The 21,304-nt window shown below is 34.7% G+C and overlaps 2 protein-coding genes across 2 annotated transcripts; both read right to left on the bottom strand.

Moving 5' to 3' along the window:
* Positions 1-733: 733 nt before the first annotated feature.
* On the bottom strand, positions 734-2,053 carry LOC144850505 (juvenile hormone acid O-methyltransferase-like). The gene is made up of 4 exons (XM_078707788.1): positions 1,879-2,053; positions 1,276-1,598; positions 1,032-1,170; positions 734-879 (listed from the first exon to the last, which is right to left on the bottom strand). Exons 1-4 carry the CDS (start codon positions 2,051-2,053, stop codon positions 734-736), a joined length of 783 nt encoding a protein of 260 aa, XP_078563914.1.
* An 11,685-nt stretch (positions 2,054-13,738) lies between these two features.
* LOC144850844 (carbohydrate sulfotransferase 1-like) lies at positions 13,739-20,172 on the bottom strand. The gene is made up of 2 exons (XM_078708319.1): positions 20,035-20,172; positions 13,739-15,173 (listed from the first exon to the last, which is right to left on the bottom strand). The coding sequence occupies exon 2, from the start codon at positions 15,114-15,116 to the stop codon at positions 13,944-13,946; it is 1,173 nt and encodes a 390-aa protein (XP_078564445.1). The 5' UTR covers positions 15,117-15,173; positions 20,035-20,172; the 3' UTR covers positions 13,739-13,943.
* Between the last annotated feature and the right edge of the window lie 1,132 nt (positions 20,173-21,304).

The following is a 21,304-nucleotide window of genomic DNA, read 5'->3' as shown; positions in this document are numbered from 1 at the left end:
GCGAGGTGGTCGATTATAAGACACGGTCCCTTACGAGAGGTGTTGGTCGTTTAAGAGAGGTGGTCGATTCATGAGAAGCGGTTCCCTAATATGGTGCGTTATGAGTGTGTACGTCAGAGATGGTCAATACCAGGTGGGTTGTCGTATTGTTCAAGGCGCTACATAACATCTCCCCAGATTTTTTGGCAGTTGTAAGATTTTACGATTTACATAATATGTAAATATTATTGTGATAACGTTCTTGGTACCATTGTAAAGCTAAAATCGTTTCGATTCTTTCATTCAGATCACATTGAAGTTTCAATAAAGTTATAAAAACATATTGAATTGGCTTTCTGAACGCAGAGGGCTCATTTTACTTTGACATTGTGGTGTTGCCAGTTATGCCGCCTTATCCTCTATAGGTACCTCCAGGTACACATTTACAGCTGATAAGACTGGAAGTCTCCCGGTATCTCTGTATGATGGTCAAGATAGGACATCTCACATAAAGCGCTAATGAAAACGTGTAAATTATGACTATTATGACACGTTAATGTGCGTTATATTCATTTCATACAATGTGTTTATATTCAATTACCTACATGGTACCGTGGTATAATAAAGTATACGTAGGCCTATTTATTTAAAATGTTATTGTTAGGTGAGATTTGGCTGGCTATTTCTTTATTTAATTCTTAATAATCAGTCTTATTTTCAATAACTATCTGTTAATTCTTCTTGGCTAGCAACACTAACATGTATCATGTCGTATGTATTTATTTCCTCGACTGTTAACGGGAAAGTTCTTGAAGCACAATTCAGTAGCATCTTGAAGAATTTCAAATCGATACTGCTCAGGTACATACTCTATTTGATCAACGAGTGAACTTACACATCCTGAAATGTAATTAGTTGTTTTTTAAGAAGATCAATGAAGATCAAATCGGGTCAAAATTGCAAGGAGCTGACATGTATTGGAATACACAGAAATAATTGGAATACAATATGAAATAATATGTACACACGTGTTAATATTCAAATAGGCTTACCTCGTAGCTCATCTTTACTAAATATATCATGCTCATCACAGGGTGTATGCAAGTGCCCTTTGACCTCACCAAAGCCTACCGACTTCAACAAACTTATGTTTTCTTTAAGAGTTAGTGAGTAATATTTATTCTCGTACCCCTAAAAGAAAAATAATAGGCCTATCTATGACATTTTATTTATTTTTTAGTTTCTTCTTATTAGCATGGCTTTCAAAAAAACAAATTACAGTACGCGTGCTATTACCTTAAGATGGTGCTTCCATTTAATATGATTCTTCAAGTAATATGGAAGTTCGTCGTCGTTATTCCCACGCAGTTGATTATTTGGTCCAACATAAAGAATAAAACACTCGCCACCTTCGCTCAGGCAGTCATATATATTCTGGAAAACATGTCTTTTGTTTTTTACCCAATGCAGTACATAAGCAGAAACGATCTTGCTGAATTCGCCTTTCCAGTGTGGATGTGTCTTTAGGCAGTTTGAGATGTCTGCAATTTCATAAGATACATTCGTAGCTTTGTGTTTCTGTCTGGCGAAATCTATCATTTCTTTTGATTTGTCAAAACCTAAAACGAGATTCAAGTATAGTCAAATTACTGCCCGAAAAAACAAACATCAGAAATATGATATCTTATTGAAAACAACAATCTATTAGAAATTATTTACTGGAAATTGATCATTAAACCCGCCCTGAATTTGTGACATGTCATTATGTGTTGACGTAACTTGTTAGGATTTCTAGTAAACATTTTTGTTAAACCTTTGACAAAAAAAAAACCCCGTTTCATTGGAAAACATCCTAGGTTTAGAATTTCTCCCACCCCAAGGATCACAATACGTACTTACCGAAAGCTAATTTAGCTTCCTTGCTCAATCTATAAACTAGCTCTCCAGTTCCACATCCAAAATCTAATATTTTGTCATTGTCGTTGATCGACATATGTTTGTGCAAATACATTCTGTAGCCAGCTTCCATTATTCGTCTGTTTTTAGAGTAAAGACTAGCTTCGGAAGAATTCATCTTGAAGAGAAGTTAACCAATCTAATGTACAACGTTTATCACTGTGAAAATAGTTGCTATATGTGAGTTAGGTCAGATTTGACTATTTATAGGGTTAGGGTACAGAGGTATATCTTCCCAACTATAAGTACTTGTTACTGGTAGTAATAAGTTACATAAACTTACTGTATGTGTGCGTTTAACATTTATTTTTATGAGGATATAAAATATTAGAACTATAAAAAATACGATTTTATTATGACCATTAGTTGAATTTATATATATTTAACTTTTAAGACAATAACAAAATACGAATACAAGAAAACGTGTTATTGAATATTGTAGGTCAATTAATAGTGAATATAATATTGACAAACGACATCAATTTTAAGGTTATTAATTTATTATTATGGCGTAATTACTTTAATACAAATTTGCAATCAATACATGTTTCCATTGAATATGGATACTATATAATGGTACTTTAAGGACAAAGCAATATTTCTATTATATTACTTATTATAGTAGAGAGGCCAAATACACAAAAGTCCTCTATAAAAAGTTTGGGGGCATTTTTTGTTTGTTAATGTATACTTTGTAGTGTGACAAAACGATAGGGGTGGATGCCATCTACAGTTTTTGGGGTTTAAAGTCAGTTTATGTGGTCAAAAGGTCAAAATATAGGAATTTTATTTTATTCACGGAAAATCATCTACATTAATAGATCTGTCCAAAAGAAATATTTTAGAAGATCAACTGATGTTTCATATTATAGTAATTATGAGATAAACATTTAATTTTACACAGAAAAGTGTCATTTTATCAAAATGTTGTTTTCACATAATTTCACACAGTTTTATAATCGACTTTCCCTCAGTCTGTTGTTAATTTGTCTTTTCACGCTGCTGTTCTAGCCCGCTACGTCACAAGAGATGACTCATTTATAAGCTGAAAGCAAGCAGCAGTTATAGTATTAGACACTGACGTTTTTGCTAAAAAGGATTCTCGACTATAATTTATAGGTCCCAGCTGCTGGACCCAAAAAACGTCTGGAAAAAGAGTCTATGAGGGCTCACGGTTGAACGATTTTGGATTCTTGCCCTTTGATTGGTTGACGCGAATCAACAGATTGAACCGATATATAATACTGTAATTCGCTGTCAGATAATCATTGAATTATTATCAAAACAGTCCATTAAAGTTTTTGTTTGTAATAGTATACTTCACACTTGAAGTATCGAGGCGTGATGAAGTGACCCCCAGACTTGACCTTAGCAATAAAATAAACTAAAGTGACAGAAATTGAATCTGTGTTTCATATCAAAGTTATTCACTTCTGTAACAAAAAAATAATATTTATTCACGTATAAAAAGAGACAAGAAACGTTTAATTATAACCCAAAAACCATTGTCTGACAGACAATTTAAGTATTTTTAGTCGCGTGGACGCGACTCTATAGTTCACTATGTCGGTCGGTCGGTCGGTCTGTCTGTCGGTCTGTCTGTCGGTCCGTATCACTATGCGTTTTATCGCTTTCTGACCTTATCTTGATATCAGTTTAATCTAGCTAAGTCAATTTTTTACAGTATATTCCTTATGGCCAGGAATCGATGTGGTTATGTTTTCACGGTGCGCAATAAAAAATTACGTGGTCTACGCACGATTTAACGAAATCACGTTTGTAATCATATCTTCACAACCATGAATCACAATTAAATAAAATTTGGTACTCATAAATTTTAGGGCATAAATCATCATATGGCAATACAATTACGTGCGTAGCGCATGTAACGCATGCGTACGCGCGCTTAACATTTTCAAAATTTATTTTCGATGAAATAAGAGTACGTTTCAGGCAATTTTAAGCGTTTACAAAATTGCCATGAGTGCGCAGATTTTTGCGCGCGCACTGCGCGTTAAATGTTATTATGCCCCCAAATTACGTTATACGAGCACGTAAAAAGTGACAGGCTACGCACGTGTAAATTAAAAAAATATAAATGTTTTTAAACATTTCAACATTTTTAAACATGTTCAGTAATTTCGGTCAGTTGGTAGGTCGGTCGGTCTGTCTGTCTGTCTGTCTGTCTGTCTGTCTGTCTGTCTGTCTGTCTGTCGGTCTGTCTGTCTGTCTGTCGGTCTGTCTGTCGGTCCGGTATCACTATGCATTGTAGCACGCGACTTAATGGCTGTTGGCCTTGTTTGCATTAAATTACATTTTTCAGGTAAAATAACTATTTTGTGACAATAAAATGACACATTCAAAAACAAATTTGAAATAAAAAATATTTTTCAGAGGGACAATATATCTTTAAAACTGTTACGTCAATAAACGAGCAGCGTTTTTTGTAAGAAATATTTCTTGTTTATGTTGTCCACCAGTCAGTGTTTCGATTTTTGTCAGAAAAATAGGTCAAGTATTATATGTATGAAATGCCACATGTGCCAAAATATTGATCTGTTACTATATTAATACATATAACAACGTAATATTGAGATTTTTTTTTGGTGTCTCTGTTTTAGAAAAATCTACATATATGAAAAAATTGTTTGGTTAATGGTCTATGTAATTATTGAAACATTTTTGTTTGAGTTTAAAAAATCTCGAAAGAAACACCTGGGGTATCGATTGGACTATCAAGGTTGGAAAGAGTGGTAATTGGGTTCTCCTTCTTGAGGCCTTTGCATCTATGCTATCTAAACTCCATAAGTAATCAGAACCAAATATTTTAAACACTGAGTGGATGATCGATAGATCTAAAATAAAATAATTCGTATAACAAGAAACGATTCGATTTCGTAAATGTTATGCTTAGCGCCCTCAATTTTAAGAACACAAAATTAATACATGTCAGCAAATTAATTAGGAACAAATGTAGAACATTGTAAAGATGATGCCGATGTCTAGACCAACTTCAAAGGTAAACTTTGGCATATGAAGCCGAGTTTTTGAAATAGGGGAAAACCCATAATAATAATAATCATATTTTTATGCTTTGAAATAAAAATGTGTGTTTCAATTACCTGGAATTGTTTAGGTACCAGACCATATTTTATTTCTTTTATTTAGGCCCCCTAATGTTTTTATTTTATTACAAATCAACTGAACTTTTTTTTTATTATTTACACTTAATTGTAATCATTGGACAGAGATAGAGAAATTAATACAGCTTTAGAAACACTTTACTTCTTCATCAGAGTGAATAAATATGTTCTAGTGATAACAATAATACAATGTGTATGCCTAGATTAATTATTTTTAATTATTATGTTTAATAATCGATTATAGTTTATTTCTAAAAAATGTTGGGGGAATGAAAGAGAATAGTAGGCATGTGTAATCAATCAATCAATCAATATTTATTATAATCAATATTATACAAATAGTCGATCGTCAGTGGAACTGTCATAAGGGAAACATACAATGAATACCAGTAACATTTAGAACTACGAAAGTATGTTTTTTTTTATTGAAAAAAACCAAATTATTTTTATTATCTATTAATTTTATAAGCCTATTATTAAATAACCTTATTATGCTTGTAAGGCTCCGAAGTTTCGTGCATTATTCATCGTAATTTACAGTTGAACCTCCGTGAGCGGCCACCTCCCGCAAGCGGCCACCTTCCTTTAACGGCCGCACTTTCAAAAGCCTCTTTGTTATCCTATTTAGTGAATTTTTGGTACCTCCCGTAAGCGGCCAGCGATTTTTTTTTCGTACATAATTTGGGGACCCCTCATGAAACGTCACAAAATAAACATGAATAATTCGTATTGACTTTTGACAACAAAAATACAACTTTTTATACCGTTGCTTTATTAGCTTTATTCGAAACGGTTTTTAAAACATTTCTGTGAAGAACATTCCTGTAGATGACGAGAAACTACACAGATTTTGACCGAACATTTTCATATGATAACAACTTTTAATGTGTCTGTAAATCATAAATAATACTAAACCACCTGATAATGAACAATAAAATACAATTTTTTTTTTTTTTTAAAACAACGCCAAAAAATATCGTGCATAGCCAAAACGTGATTTTGGCCCTCTATCGGCAGAACCTCCCGTAATCGGTCACCTCTCGTAGTAAGCGGCCACTTTTCCCGGTCCCGAGGGTCGCCGCTTACGGGAGGTGGCCGCTTACGTATTTGAAATTAGAGGCTTCTATGACATGTCGCCAAAAGTAAACTCACCTAAAATAAATGTATTGGACAAAAAACAGTATGAAAACATCACATTAATTTTATCTTTGTATAATAAAAACAAAAAACAGGGGCGGATGTTTGGTGTGTACTGCATGACGATTGGTGTGTACTGCATGACGATTGGTGTGTACTGCATGACGATTGGTGTGTACTGCATGACGATTGGTGTGTACTGCATGATAAATGTGAACTGAAGGCAGAGGAGGCGTTCCATACGTTTGCGGTGAGGAATTGAATTTGTTGCGAACTTCTTAATATTGTCTGAGACAACAATCAAATATTGTGTTACTTTCGAATTTGTTGCGGACTACTGTACTGTGCGAGGTACTTTCGAATTTGTTGCGGACTACTGTACTGTGCGAGGTACTTTCGAATTTGTTGCGGACTACTGTACTTTAATTGTGCGAGGTACTTTCGAATTTGTTGTCGGACTTCTTTAATTGTGCGAGGAGCTTTCGAATTTGTTGCGGACTTCTTTAATTGTGCGAGGAGCTTTCGAATTTGTTGCGGACTTCTTTAATTGTGCTTAGCTCTTCTTTAATTGCGTGTTTCTTCTTTATTTGTGCATTTCGTTTTATATGTTCATGCTTTCTTTTGTTTATATGCGATTTCTTCTTTAATTGTGCGATTTCTTCTTTAATTGTGTGATTCCTCCTTTAATTGTGTAATTCCTTCTTTAATTGTGTGATTCTGTGTTATAGTGTGCGTGACAGTTGTGGGCCACCGTAATATGTAAATTGAATGAATGCAGCGTAAAATTAACCGCGCACAATAATTTAACGGCGGTCAGTGGATTTCTTTTCTTCATTTCTCTACGTCCGTAAAATTAGGCCGAATTTCCGTAGTAATTACAAACTACTAATTACAAAATCCGTAGTAATCCGAAAACCCCCTACTTAAGCCACTTTCACATCGCGCCCGGATTCGGTCCGGCGTCCTAAGAAAAATATTTCTACCATTGGACGTGCTTTTACATCGATCAAGAAATCTGATATCCGATGTCAAGCAAGATCATTCATACTCAAAGCTGATTGGACGAAAGAAAAAAATCGTACGATTTCAGAAAACAAATGGCTTCTTGATCCATCGATACGAATTTGGAACCCGAATCATGTACGTACTCAAATCGTACGAATTCAGTGTGAACGATTCGTATGCTTTACAACTGAACCCATTTTCCATGATATTTTTCTCATGGTACCTCAAGAATCCGAGCGCGGTGTGAAAGCAGCTTAATAAATGAGCTAGATCGCGTACACCAATGCACTATGTGACATGGTATTCTAAACTACCAAACAGTATTGTATTAAATAAGAAGTTCCTTACTCGTTTGATCTATTAGGCATAATAATTATTATTAGGTCAACTCTGTTACTAATGCACTACCCGATACTGAATACTTTAGGCCCACTCTGTTCAATCCGTTACACGTAGACCTAAAGCAACAAATTATGTTGACAAAAAAAAAGAAAATTAAATAATGAAGTGCTCATTAAAACCATTTTATAGTACATGAAAAAAAGGCTCCCGTATTCATGAAAAAAAAAATGCATGATAATACAAAGTTAAAAACAAAATATTTTTATGGTTAAAATTAGACTTGTTTTACTGCATGTGATTGTTGTTTTTACCTAAAATGTTGAGAGCATCATCTTGCATTAATTCCTTGGTGATGAGTTGTGGTAGTTCTCGTACATGAACAGAAAGAAAACAGAATTACATATAAATACAAAGTTATAAACAACATAAATATTTGTATGGTTAAAATTTCGCATATTAGACCTGAAATTTAACTGTCATTTCTTGTTTTTACCTAAAATGTTGAGAACATCATCTTGCATTAATTCCTTGGTGATGAGTTGTGGTAGTTCTCGTACATGAAAAGAAACTGTATAAAAGTTATAAACAACATACATATTTGTATGGTTACAATTTCGCAAGGTAGACTCGAAGTTGTTGTTTTTACCTAAAATGTTGAGAACATTATCTTGCATTAATTCCTTGGTTGTCGTAGCTCCCGTCGTACATGAAAAGAAAAAAATATATAAATTTATAAACAAATATTTATAAGTAAAACGTTTGGTTTAACAGTTACAAGCTAGACTCGAAATATATGATTGGTTAATTACTTAACTAACATTTCGGGGACATGTTGTTGTGGTGGTTGCCGTAAATCTAGGGAAAAAATACAAAGCTATGAAACAATAATATTTGTGTGTAAACGCTTAATTCAACTAGGTTAAGCCAGACTCAACCTTAAATTAATAACGAATGTGATTGTTTTACATGAAATATATATAACTTTTGCTTGAACAACATCATCTCCAAGTCGATTTCCTGGTAGGTTGTAGAGTAGTGCCCTCGAAGAGAAGTATAAATCAAAAGAAAAGAATTCAGAGTTATAAAAATTAACTTACAAGTGTCAAACTACTAAGTTAATAATTATATTATTTTTATTGAAATTAATTAAAATTGCGATTGAATATTCTTACCGGTATTCATCCGAGATATCAGTCGTGGCAGGGTTTCGTGAAAATGAAAAAAACAAATTATAAAGTTATACTAACTGTAGGCCTACAGTACTTTTTAAAGTATGCTAAATCTTAAAAGTTAAAAAAAAAATATTATTTTAAATACAATACAGTTAGTAATTTACCTATGACGTGTTAAGGATTGTCCTGAATAAACGTCATGTATACCGTAGTTGCTGTTTCGTTGGCAAACTAAGATAGAAAAAAAATACAATAGCATTAACACATTATAATAACTAATATAATAACTAATATAGGAAAAATATTTGCGATACAATGAACGCGAGAGTGCCTTTATGTTTCTCAATATAGAATCATTAGCATTATTAATTATATATTAAAAGAATTATTATAGTGACAACTCTAGCTAGTTAGTTACATTACATTTTTAATATTAACTTTGGAAATTATACACAATAATTAATAAAAAATCGTATATACTTACTTAGATACAATACTTACCAATAGCAACAGGTTCGTTTTTAATATTGTTATTGTTACATATACTATTATTATATTTATTTTTTAAACTTAAGTATGAACATAAGAAACTTAAAGAGAGAGAAACAAACATTGATGAATATGTTTTTTATATTATTACTGATGTTTATATTATCAATATTACTACTATATTATTCGTTTAATATTTGAACGCCACGAATGTGAATAATAAAAAATTATGTTTAAATCAAACGCTGGTTAATACCCCGGCATGTTGGAATTATCTTTTCATTTTCTTGGATGGTATTCAAGATGTTGATTACAAGACCTAGAGATAGTCGATCATCCGCATTGAATGCCGTACAAGCCTGTCCAAGATCAATCATCTCCCTACTTCCAATTGCTAGTGCTATGATTTTCAAAGCATGACCGACGGAATACACGTCACCCTTAACTGAATCGCAAGCACCATTAAGATATTTTTCTGGTGCTAAGTCTGGATAATCTTGTCGGAACTTCAGGCCCTCGTCCATCGATGAAAAGGTTAACTTCTTATGTTCTCTTGGGTATTGCAATCTGCATGCCATTCCGAAATCTGTAATCTTCGCTCTATATGTGGTTCCATCATGGTGGATTAAGATATTTCTAAGCGCTACGTCATTGTGAAGCAGTCCTCTTTGATGGATGGTATTGAGGGCAGTGACCACTTCTATTGCCATAGACATACATTCAAGCGCACTTAATGAAGGTTGTCCTGCTTGCAATACCTGCAGAAATGTTGTACTGGACATGCTGCGAATGTTGCCAATAAACTCCTGTACCATACAGCATACTTGACCTTGGCGAAAAACGCCAAAGACTTGAGGAACAGAAGGTAGATCGTATAAAAACTTCATAACATGCGCTTCCATAACCATCTGGTACCATGCTTCATCAGAATTGTTATAACTATCCAAAAAGGCCGTTTTGACTGCGACAAGGAGTTGATGACCTGGAAAAAGATTTGATGACATCAAGTCAACACGTCCATAACTTCCCTGCCCAAGACGTACGGGATTACAAAGGTGAGAGACGCATGTGCTATCCAACAACCTCATAGGCGGCAGCATTTCCGAAAGTTTTGCTGTAGCATCTCTACAGTTAAGGACGGATGTTAGTGAGGTGGTGGTGTTACTTGTCGACGCACTATCGAAGCTACTTACAGATGACAATGGCCATTGCGATGAAGAAGATGATGGAACACTACCCAAACGTTTCCTTTGTGAAAGCTCACCAGTTGATAACGCGAATGTTGGTTTTTTTAAAATACACCGGGATGGAGAAGCGGTAGATGCCGAGAATGATGACGCCGCACTACGATCACGTTGCCTTGGGAGACTGATCTTTCCGGGTGATAGACCTTGTATGGCAAGTATTTGGCCAGGAGAAAGCGCGAATGTCGATGACCGTGGCCTCACAGACGATTGTGATGATGAAGATGATGATGACGATGACGACGACAACGACGACGACAACGACGACGATGACGACGACGACGACGACAATGACGAACTCAAGTTGCTATCCGCTGATTCATCACTTCGGATACAAAAAAGATGAATTACTGCTGTCCAAATCCTTCTAAATATTGACTTTCTTCTTGCTTTCTGGGGTACATCTTGTTGAGATCTACTTAATTCAAAACAAATTAATTCATAACAGTTACACTAGACTATTCGATAATAATTTCAATAGTAGACCAAGTTCCAGTAGTACTAAAGAATAGGTCTAGGCTAGTCGCCTACTTAATCTACTAGGTAGGCTAGTTATTATAGCGCCTAATTACCTACAGTAGGCCTAAGAATACGATTTCTATTAATTATGACTAGGTTAGCTTAGACCTAGTTTAGCTAGGCTACCTATCTAGTATATTACTAATACTAATAGGCCTGCTTCAAGGTCCTACCTATGTTGAAAGTCTCTCTCTAGTCTAGCCTACAGTTTGGCCTAGTAGATAGAGGCTAGACCTAGGCTACCTTTTAATTAGTACTAACTATACTACTACTACTACTACTACTACTCCTAGCCTAGTACTTTATCCTACTAGGCCTAGATACTACTACTACTAGCGATAGGCTATATATTTTAGTTTTACGCACAGACCTCTAGGCCCTAGCTAGACTAGGATTAGGAAAGAGGGCGTAGGCCTAGGCATCTAGCCTAAGCTAGTAGGCTAGACCTAGGCCTAGTCCTAGAATACTATTTATTACGCCTACATGTAACATGGCATAGGCTAGGCCTCTCTAGACTAGAGGCTAGTCTAGTCTACGCCTAGGCTAGGCTTAGAGTAGATAGGCCTAGCCTAGGATTTTGCCTTTAATTAAATAACAAATTACCACTTTATTAATTAAGGCTACCTCTACTACTACGGCGGGTAAGCCTACCCGCCGTAGTAGTAGAGGGCCTACGTAGTAGGCCTACCAACTAGGGCCTAGGCCTACTACAGTATTAGCCTACTCTAGTAGTACTGTAGTAGGCTACTACCTAGGCGCGCGAACAAAACAAACAAAACATTTGTTCAAAGTCCAAAAAAAGCATGGGCTTACCCTTCTTCATTTGGTTGGTCCATGATGCCTTGTTGAAGCTCAATCGATTTGGTGGTGGCCATTGCTTGGTTAAAACAGAATCTTAGAATAGTTTTCGAATTCGAATTTTGCTTAGTAACACGTTATGTGAAGACTATACACATCACACGTTAAAACAACTGATAGAGAGAAATCTCAGGTTGTTGTCGATTTTTAGGTGGCTGATGCGCTGCTGCTTATATAGATAATAAGTAGCGCGTATGCGTGCACGTTCGAAATGCATCTTTTTGTTCTACGCGCGGTGAAAAGAACGGTCGGAATGTTCTATGGTTGCCATGATACGCTTTTCGAAATTCCATTGATCATTTTCTTACAGTTAGGACAAAGATTGTATACCGCCGCTATACAATCTTTGGTTAGGAGGCCTGGCCTGGGCCTAGGCCTCCTAGCATATTATGCAAATTTACCAAGTCACTGTTATTGCATGGAGGTTATACCTCCATGGTTATTGACTACTATTTTCAAATTGACTTTATATAGTCTCCAAATGCTACATGGTACCTGCTATAATCAATGAATCATGGATGATTAATTTATATCAACAAAATTTACGCGAAAAAAGGAAAGATGATAACGGCCGGTTTTTGCATGCGGTTCTCAATTTCAAGCAAGCAAGGAGGTTGCCGTGAGTTCCTCCGATACCCAACAACAAAACTAACTCCCACTCCCCTTCAATTAAAAATAAAAGTAGGTAGGTCTAGGCTAGGCCTAGCCTAGTTTTTATGCCTATTTTAGAAATAGTCATAATAAATAACACTCTCAAGTTATTAATTGGGAATACGCCAGGCCTAGGCCTAGACTAGAGTACATCCGTTTTATTAATTTTGTTGTCTAACAAAAGGAACATTTTCTTATTTTTAATGCAGATAGGCCTAGTAGTAGTAGTAGTTTAAAATTGGAAGCTTGATTTTGTTTGTGGGCTATTTTTACAATTTATTGCCGAAAACTTCATTTTCGTTGTGCTTTGCCATTGCGATCCCCATGTTTCATTATACTCGTCGTGAGAGGCGCCCTATCTCGAGCGGTTCTCTGATTTTTAAGCGAAGTATGACATCTTTGTTACGGGTACTTCAATTCATATCGGCAATGAGATTTTTTTATATGGGTATTTTTCTTATTTCTTAATTTTTTTTAAAGCGTGGATAGTAATAATCATAATAATATTAAGCACTTTTTGCGTTCCATACTTTATTTTGGCCGAGTTGACCGATTAGTTTTTGGCCGAGTTGACGTGAGGCCGAGTTGACTTGAGGCCGAGTTGCCTTGGGGCCGACTTGACGTGGGGCCGACTTGACTTTGGCCGAGACGGTTTGGGGCCGACTTGACCTGCACCCATTTGAAATGGTCTATTTATTTGCTCCCAAGAATGCTCTTAAAATTGAGGGCGCTGAACATACATTATTTTTGGTTCCACCAAATCAGTTTGTCACTTATAAAAAGACACGGTTAAATTCAATCAAAAACCTATTGACTTCCAGTCAATTTGACTATTTTTTTACTTTAAATTACAGTTTTTTCAGATAAATAAATTTGTTTCGATCCAATTTTTGGTGAATTTAAGTGAATAACTAATATGTGACATTAAAATGGCATATTCAACAACCAAAACAAAATTGTTTTCTGGGGGACAATGTATCTTTAGTATTCTTTGTGATTGTTTGTTTATAGTTGATGTAGGTGATTTTAGTTTTTGTTCTGTACCTGAACAACATTTCGCCCTCAACGGACATATCAGATGTTAAACTTGGTTGCTGTGTCTGCTTCGAAGTAAGGAAGTTCATATTAGTTTGTCAGTGTCAGGAAACTAAAATTATTTAATTTAATCATCATACTTCAAAATAAACGACCCATATATAAAGATTTGACAACATTTTGTTTTTATAAATCCATATTTTTATTCAAAAAATGTATTTCAATATTGTATAAAATTGTTTTGACTTATCTTAATTTTCGTCTAGATGGATACCTTTATTTAATGTTGACATATTGACTGCTAAAAAATCGTCGCTGCGAAAAGATTAAATTGAATTATTTTCATCACTAGTTTATTACTTCCTGATTAATGGATTTAACTTCATCAGTTGTGATGTTCAGTAAATAGAATATCAGATACTTGAAATGAGTTTATATTCTGGATCTCGAAGTTGTCGCTTTGTTTTAGCTTTAATGTAGCCTGCTTTCTCCATCATGTCTTTACATGCTTCCTGTACGACATCAACTGCTGAAAGAGGCGCTCTGTAACGCCACGCATGCGCTACAGCTGTAGAATTTTTTTGCAGGCCATACAAACGATCTCTGGTCGATTGAATCACATGATTACTTGCTGTATTATTCAAAATCCATTGTCTGACATTTTTAGTCATAGATACACCCATAAACTTGTACATATCTTGAGCGGCCTCAAGAGGTTGCATTGCAATATCTTCATATCTGACCAAATGGTACTTTCCTCGCATCCAATTTGGTGACGTCGCTGCCATTTGCATAATAGAATCTGTAGATTTGCACGTATATACAATGTCATAAAGTTTCATTGAACGATCTGGTGGTCTATTTTTATTAGCATCTAGACGCGAGTAATAGAGTGCTCTTGGATCACGTACCAGGTGTATTATCTTTACATTTTGTGTTGGGTCTTTCAATAAAACCTCCAGTGACGTTATGTTTGCAATTCGAATTACTTTGATGAACTTGTGTCTATACGAACGGCAAATGTCCGATACTTGCTTGCCGTCGAGTGGTGGACATTTCTTGATTAACCATCGATTATCTGAAGCAGGCCCGATGGTTTCCGTATTGATTGAAGGGCACAACGTTGGCGATATAAGACTTTTACTAGAAATCCTATGCAATATATCAGCACTAGTCCTTTCAGCCCATTGATGCATATTGTCAAATTCACAACTGAACATTTGTTTTAGTGCCATGGCGGCTTTTTGTTGGTTTACCCGCTGAACACCAAGATATTTCAATGGTTCAAACAAATAAAAAATCTGCTCGTGCTGATTAAAGAATTGGCCAGTTAACGATGACCCAGATCTCCACGATGCCAGTAAAATTACATTTGTAGAACGTGTTATCTGATCCGGGGATTTATGAAAGCTGTCAGCTTTCAACCATTGTGTGAAGTGTCCGTCACTGGTCTCTGTAGAAAGATCCTCATCGGTTTCCTTTGGGTATAAGTAAGTGGTTGGTCCTTGCAATGATAAAAACGTAATGGAGATACCTACGACAAGTATTAACAACAAGTACCGATGACGTAACCTGACGGAATACATGACGAAATAGCACGTTATTATTGAGTAATTGAAACGTAATCCACCATCGTTCCAGATCTGAAAGAAAACAATAAAAACGTTTCAAAGATCCGTGTTCATTTATCACATGTTCATTATACATTTTTTGTTTGCTTTTCAACCTATCGATCCTTTGCTTGTAAAACGTCTACGGCCAGCTTGCTTTGTCAATATCCCGAACACAGACTAGCACACAAGGCTTGCGTGATTTAGGCGTAGTCCATGTTTGTCCCATATTAGCAGACCTTTGCCACAATTAAAAATTGTGTTTACTCCAGTAATAAACTAGTAAGCAATATCCAAATACAAACGATGTTATTTCTTTCCAAATAAATAGACAGTAGTATTTAATATGAAAAAAGTATTAAACTAAAACTGTATGGCCAGTTTTAAACAAGCACATTCATGACTCATTATTTGAGGTCAAAACAGAGTTACGTGACGTAAATGTGGATATGGCACTGAGATACCGCTACAGCTGAATTCAATCAGTGGTGTTAGCCAATTTAATTCTGATGTCTGTACCTATGGAAACCACGTTCAAAATGATTGGACAAATGTCAATATTTAAAAAAAATAAAAATATCAAACTGATTTTGAAGTTAAACTATTTTAAAAATCAGATTAATCGAAATAGTAAAATATGAAGTGTATAGAATTGACAATTTCTGCATTCCTCAGGCAATATCAGCCACTAAAAATACAACATTACAAACGGTGCAGCATTTCCTATCCCATGTAATGCTCCCATTTTGTGTAGACCTTTGTGAAGTGATATAACCTGATATTTTCTTTTGTTTGTGGCTTGAAACCTACCACTTTTATTCAACATTCCAATTAACAACAGTGCAATTCACTGATTTTACCGGACCCCGATGTTTTACTATATGCTTTTGCCATTGTTTAATAAATCGTAAAAAGTCAACTCAGACGCGGAAAAATGTTTTTTTATACTGTATCAGAATTTAGGGCGAGCCAATAGTGGCACTATTTTCAACTCATGTATCATTTAATACAATTACTGTCAATAATAAATTAAGGGGACACCCATATGAGACAGTCACCTGAATTGGGGTTGGTCTAATTCGTTTCAGAAAAGTGTCCCTTTTATCATGGGTGTTCCCTTAATCATGGATGTCCCCTGTATAATGTTCCGGAAGGCTGGAGTTGTTCTATGTATTACGCTATGACCTCTAATCGACATGCATAAAAACGTATACAAATGCCCAACTCTTGAAAGAAAATAAAATACAATAACAAACATAAGACGTGCTTGTTTATAAATACAGGGTCCTAGTGTCAAGCTGTGAATCACAATCCAATGGATTATAACTTGTTTTGTCCAACCATGGAGGAAAAATATTATTTTTTCCTCCATGGTCCAACCAGTCTCGTATAAATTAGTTTTGAACGCACATGATATGTGATTAAAGTATCAGTATGCGCATCACCAATTATGTATTTTTCTCATGATGATAACCGTGGCGGCTTCATAATCACATACTGTACTACTAGTTTAGGAAGCATGGTCGGGTTGATATTTAGGCATAGCATAGTGCTAAGTGCTGTTCAACTTATTAAATAAAATTGTATGTAACAGTCATTTATGAGCAGCCTGGGAGAATGTGACTCTGACAGCCTGTGATTCAGTGATCAGCTGTCTTCTTCGTTCTGTGCAATATCAAGGTATTCCGGCCTTCAGGCGCTTTAATTATTGTAATTAATGTGTGTGTAAATGGATTCTTATTAATAATTTGATTATTAATTTAAGTCATTGACTTTATTGCTTCTAATAGAGTTGTTAACGACGTATATCAGATTCGTCAAGTTTGATAAACTGCAAGTATAACATGTCCAGTAGCCTATATTGTGTCCAAAATGTTGCGGTGTGACAACATAGTGTGTGCTCGTACAGATCGTCTTTTGTATTTCCAATGGATTAAAATAATCATGCAAAAAGGAAAACAAATCAGTTTATATATCATTTTCAAAGTTTCTGAATTAATAATATAAGTAACACAGGGTGGGTTTAAGCAAAACAACAGGACACTGAGCTCGCCTTTCCGAGATAGGAACTCGTAACAGCCTTTTGATCTTATGTCTGGCTGCGACAAATACTGTGGTCATAATTCTCCGGAACTGATCCTGTCGCAGCTACAGATAAACCATATGATCTCCGGATCGCCTTGGTCTGAGTTTCTTTATGCCTGCCAATTGAATGCATACTGTTCCATCCTGGAGAAATAAGTTAGTCTCCATGGTACCATACAGTAAATTAATTACGTAACCGGCCTGCCTCCGGACCGATGTATGTTTCTGACAACAATGATACAATTTATATATTTACTGCTTAATGGCATAACTAGCATTATTTATGCGTCATAATAAATAACAAAATAAAACTTTAATCATTTTTAAAGCATATCCCTATTATTAAGTAGCAGAATCCATCATGAATAGCATGGGATTTGAATCATCGAAAATGATAATAATATTGATGATTTTAATGACAGCGGTGAGATGACAAATGTTAAATAAATCCTACTTATCTAACAAGAAGTATCTATTGTGGATTAGAAAACAGTAGGCCTACTTTGAATCTAGGCCTACACCTGATTGTATTAATACGGAAACATCCTACCTTTTAACTCATGATCATTTCAAATACTTCTAAATCAGGTACATTCTACCGTTGACAATTCCGATGTTGTCATTTATGTTGACAAATTCGTTATTTAATTTACATCAGGCCTGATCAATACTGTGCATCGGTCATACTCGACACGCACGATTCATCTCCGTTTTTGTTCAAGAATTAACGTGGTCACCCCTTAAATGGCCAATATGTTAATTGACACTGTTTCCCCACGCTGTCAATCATAATTGGTTGCGTATTCTGAAATATTTCACTTAATTTAATTCATTTAATAAATAGAGAATATTTATAGAAACCTGATGCTTAGACCACTGAGCTGGCTAGACGGGGATGAACGGATACAGATGTATATTCCAATAACGATATGATATCCGTTGCCCACATAAAATAAATTCTATGAATTCTACACAATCAGTGATATTGAAGAATATTCTTCGCCCCGTTTTATATTCTTTAAGGCATGAACATTATTGTGATGTAAAATTTCCGCTCCATTTCTGAATTTGGCAAAAATTGGATCGGTTAGAGGAATTCAATTTGGGAGGGTAATTTGGTAGGCGTCTGTAACCATGTGAACTTGTACGATAAGAAACAATTATTCTGAGTCTTAGCCAAACTTTGAATGATCTTTTAAAATATCTCCTTTGTAGCCTACTTGTTCTCATTTTGGTTTTGTCAGGAAAGAGTAATGTTTTTACATATTTCACAAGCCCCAAACCGAAGTGACATCGACAAAACGTTTTTATAAATGAAATTATGGAATTGAATTGTATTGAACCAAGTGTTTTGCTCTCTCTGGTTAAACGGATCAAATTACCGTTAGAAACTGGAGTATCGTCGTTCATCAACTGGGGCATAAAGAATTGCTAACATGTCTTATGATAGCGGGAGATGATCCGTAAATAGATAGCTTTGAAATAACTATCATTCCAATTCACTTACAATATTCTATTTATTAAATCCATTTTCATAATATATACGGTATCATATAAACGATTTTATAGACAGTATTTGTTGTTATAAATCATTCTTAAACTTTAAAATGGCTAAATTTCATATAGCTCTTCCTTCGAGATGTATATTATATTTGAAATAAATGAAATCTATAGAAAGACTAAAGCTTACATTATCAATAATTTAAAAGAAAGTATTTAAAAAAAACCCAATATGATATATCAAACTTATTAATTTAGTTTGGCAGACATTAAATATACTATCTCATGTTTGAAACTCCGTTACAATACAATTATATAATTCTCAACAACAATAATAATTAAATATAAAATGTAAGTGAGACTTCCGCGATAAGAAAGGCTGGTATCACTGTTCGTAACCTTCACGTAATTCATATTAATTGTTTAGTAAATTATACTAATTGTCGTCAATGTCACCAGAAAGGCCACTTAACAACATATCTGCAAATCAAGTTTTTACAGAGATACCATTTGGTTCTTTCCTCGTTTACGCCATGAAGTTATATTTCTTGCGGTTCTTTGAATTTGAAAGAAAGAAAAGGAATTAACTAGATTTCTCCCGGAAGATGAGCAGACGCTGAGTGCCACATGACCACACTTCAAACCAACCTCTACATTTATGGTACTGCTTAATTGATTTTATCTCTAAGCAATATTATATGTATAATATAATATGCATTTCGAACAGACATGGCGTACGTTGTATTGGATCAATATATTCATTATATGAATTTGTATTGGTGTTTAGAACAGAATCATGTAGGTCTACATATTACCCACTACACATTAAAATGAATACCGATACACTGTTTATGGCAATGAAAAAGTTAATTTATCAAAACATAATTAATATTTCATTATGCAAAATAATTTCTCTCTGCTCTTGTAATGATTATTGATTGTTATTTATTTTACTCTGAACATGGGTGGTCTATGAAGATGAAATTGAAATAAAGTCTGATGTTGGAGGGATACAAACAAATTATAATGTATCGTAGGAACTGTATTTTAAAATGTTTATTTTTAACTTACTCACTTAAGCCCTACTCATAATTTCAACAATGTATTATCTTACTAGACCTAGAGTAAGATAGGCCTAATTGCGTATGCTATGTTTGTTCTATACAGACAGGGCCTTTATTCGTAACACGGTTACGTTTATAATATCGTTATTGTGATTAACCTAAAACATTGACAAAAAAACAAGAATTTCTTATTATTTACTAAAAAGGTTTTGTTAAAACTGAAGTAACAAATAAAGCACACCTACCGAAAGATTTTCGCTACTCAACTATACATATCCCCGTATGGTATAACCACGACCGCGTATCTGGTGGTCTAATATTGTATGATTAAACAACAAATACAATTCCGTTCCATAGGAAATTGGAGCAAGGGCCTATGATACTGGTCCAGGTATGCGCCAAGATATCGTAACTAAACAAATAAATCAATTTAAGACATTTTGCTTCCTAAAATTCAGATGTCCAATCAAATTGCAGTTATTGTTACGCGTCGGTGATTTGAATCTGAAAGGAGAAGTCCAGCATTTAACTATTGATCACTAGAGGATATACACATGCTATCACCAGGCTTACTGTTGATAGCCCGGCCAAGTGATGAGTAACAAGACTTTATGTTAAGATAGCCAATATTAAATACCGTGTAAAGAAAATACTACTGTAGTATAGAATATAAATCCAACGCTATATATCATTTTGATTATAAGGTTTACAAATACGTAATACAACACCTATGCCAAGAATGTATAAACATAACTAGTGTTTGAAATGTTCAAAATTAACTTATTTTGGCAAAGTTCGACAAAAGGGCAAGACTCAATGGTAGACTTGGCTCCTCGGGAGTTAGTACAATATGTTAAATATCAAAATATTTTGTAAGAAATATATCAAACCATAAACCAGTCATGCATTTGATGTGTAATCTCGTTTTCAACTCAATTTGTTTTTGCTAAAGTTTTTTAGGAATCCAATTTGTTCATACCGAAATTCATATAAGATTCGAGTTTTTCATGGACTTCGATTTTGTGACAGAGCGCCGATTCATTGTTTTACTTCGTTAAAACTTTTAGCAATTAATTCGCTCAGCCACAATAATTACACTCAGTAATCAGTGTTACGTCGATTGAGTATTATTGGTTCATTAAAAACAAATTGAGAAAAAAGGGTTAAATTCTTAAACAAAATTCACAATATTGCCTAATATACCGTAATATTCAAATAAATCTAGTTTCCTCTCATATATATTTATATGCTTACAAACGTTCCGATTGGAGAGCTACTTTGTATTGAGTCTGACTATGTTTGAAAGTGAGACGCATCATCACCCACGGTACAAATAACTTTCAGAATTCATTGTAATGTAATAAAATAGATTGTTAGTAGGCCTATTATTTTTTGTAAATTATGATGACTACACTATTTTTAAAAAATAGTATACGATATCGGTGAACGATACAGGATTATAAATGTGTGTGCGTTTATATTTGAGGGAGAGTTTCTTCCAAAAAATCTAATCCA

This window comes from Antedon bifida, chromosome 8 (assembly GCF_963402885.1).
Source record: "Antedon bifida chromosome 8, ecAntBifi1.1, whole genome shotgun sequence".
NCBI classification, from domain to species: Eukaryota; Metazoa; Echinodermata; class Crinoidea; order Comatulida; family Antedonidae; genus Antedon; species Antedon bifida.
The sequence above is the reverse complement of the archived record's forward strand: the minus strand, read 5'-3'. Positions and strand labels throughout refer to the sequence as shown.

What these genes read in the sequence shown, in the direction of transcription:
- LOC144850505 (XM_078707788.1), bottom strand. Translation starts at nt 2,053, where the DNA reads ATGAATTCTTCCGAAGCTAGTCTTTACTCTAAAAACAGACGAATAATG. An exon ending in GGAAGCTAAATTAGCTTTCG is followed by an intron (nt 1,599 to 1,878) that starts GTAAGTACGTAT and finishes ATCTCGTTTTAG; the next exon opens with GTTTTGACAAATCAAAAGAA. An exon ending in AATGGAAGCACCATCTTAAG is followed by an intron (nt 1,171 to 1,275) that starts GTAATAGCACGC and finishes TTTTTCTTTTAG; the next exon opens with GGGTACGAGAATAAATATTA.
- LOC144850844 (XM_078708319.1), bottom strand. Translation starts at nt 15,116, where the DNA reads ATGTATTCCGTCAGGTTACGTCATCGGTACTTGTTGTTAATACTTGTC.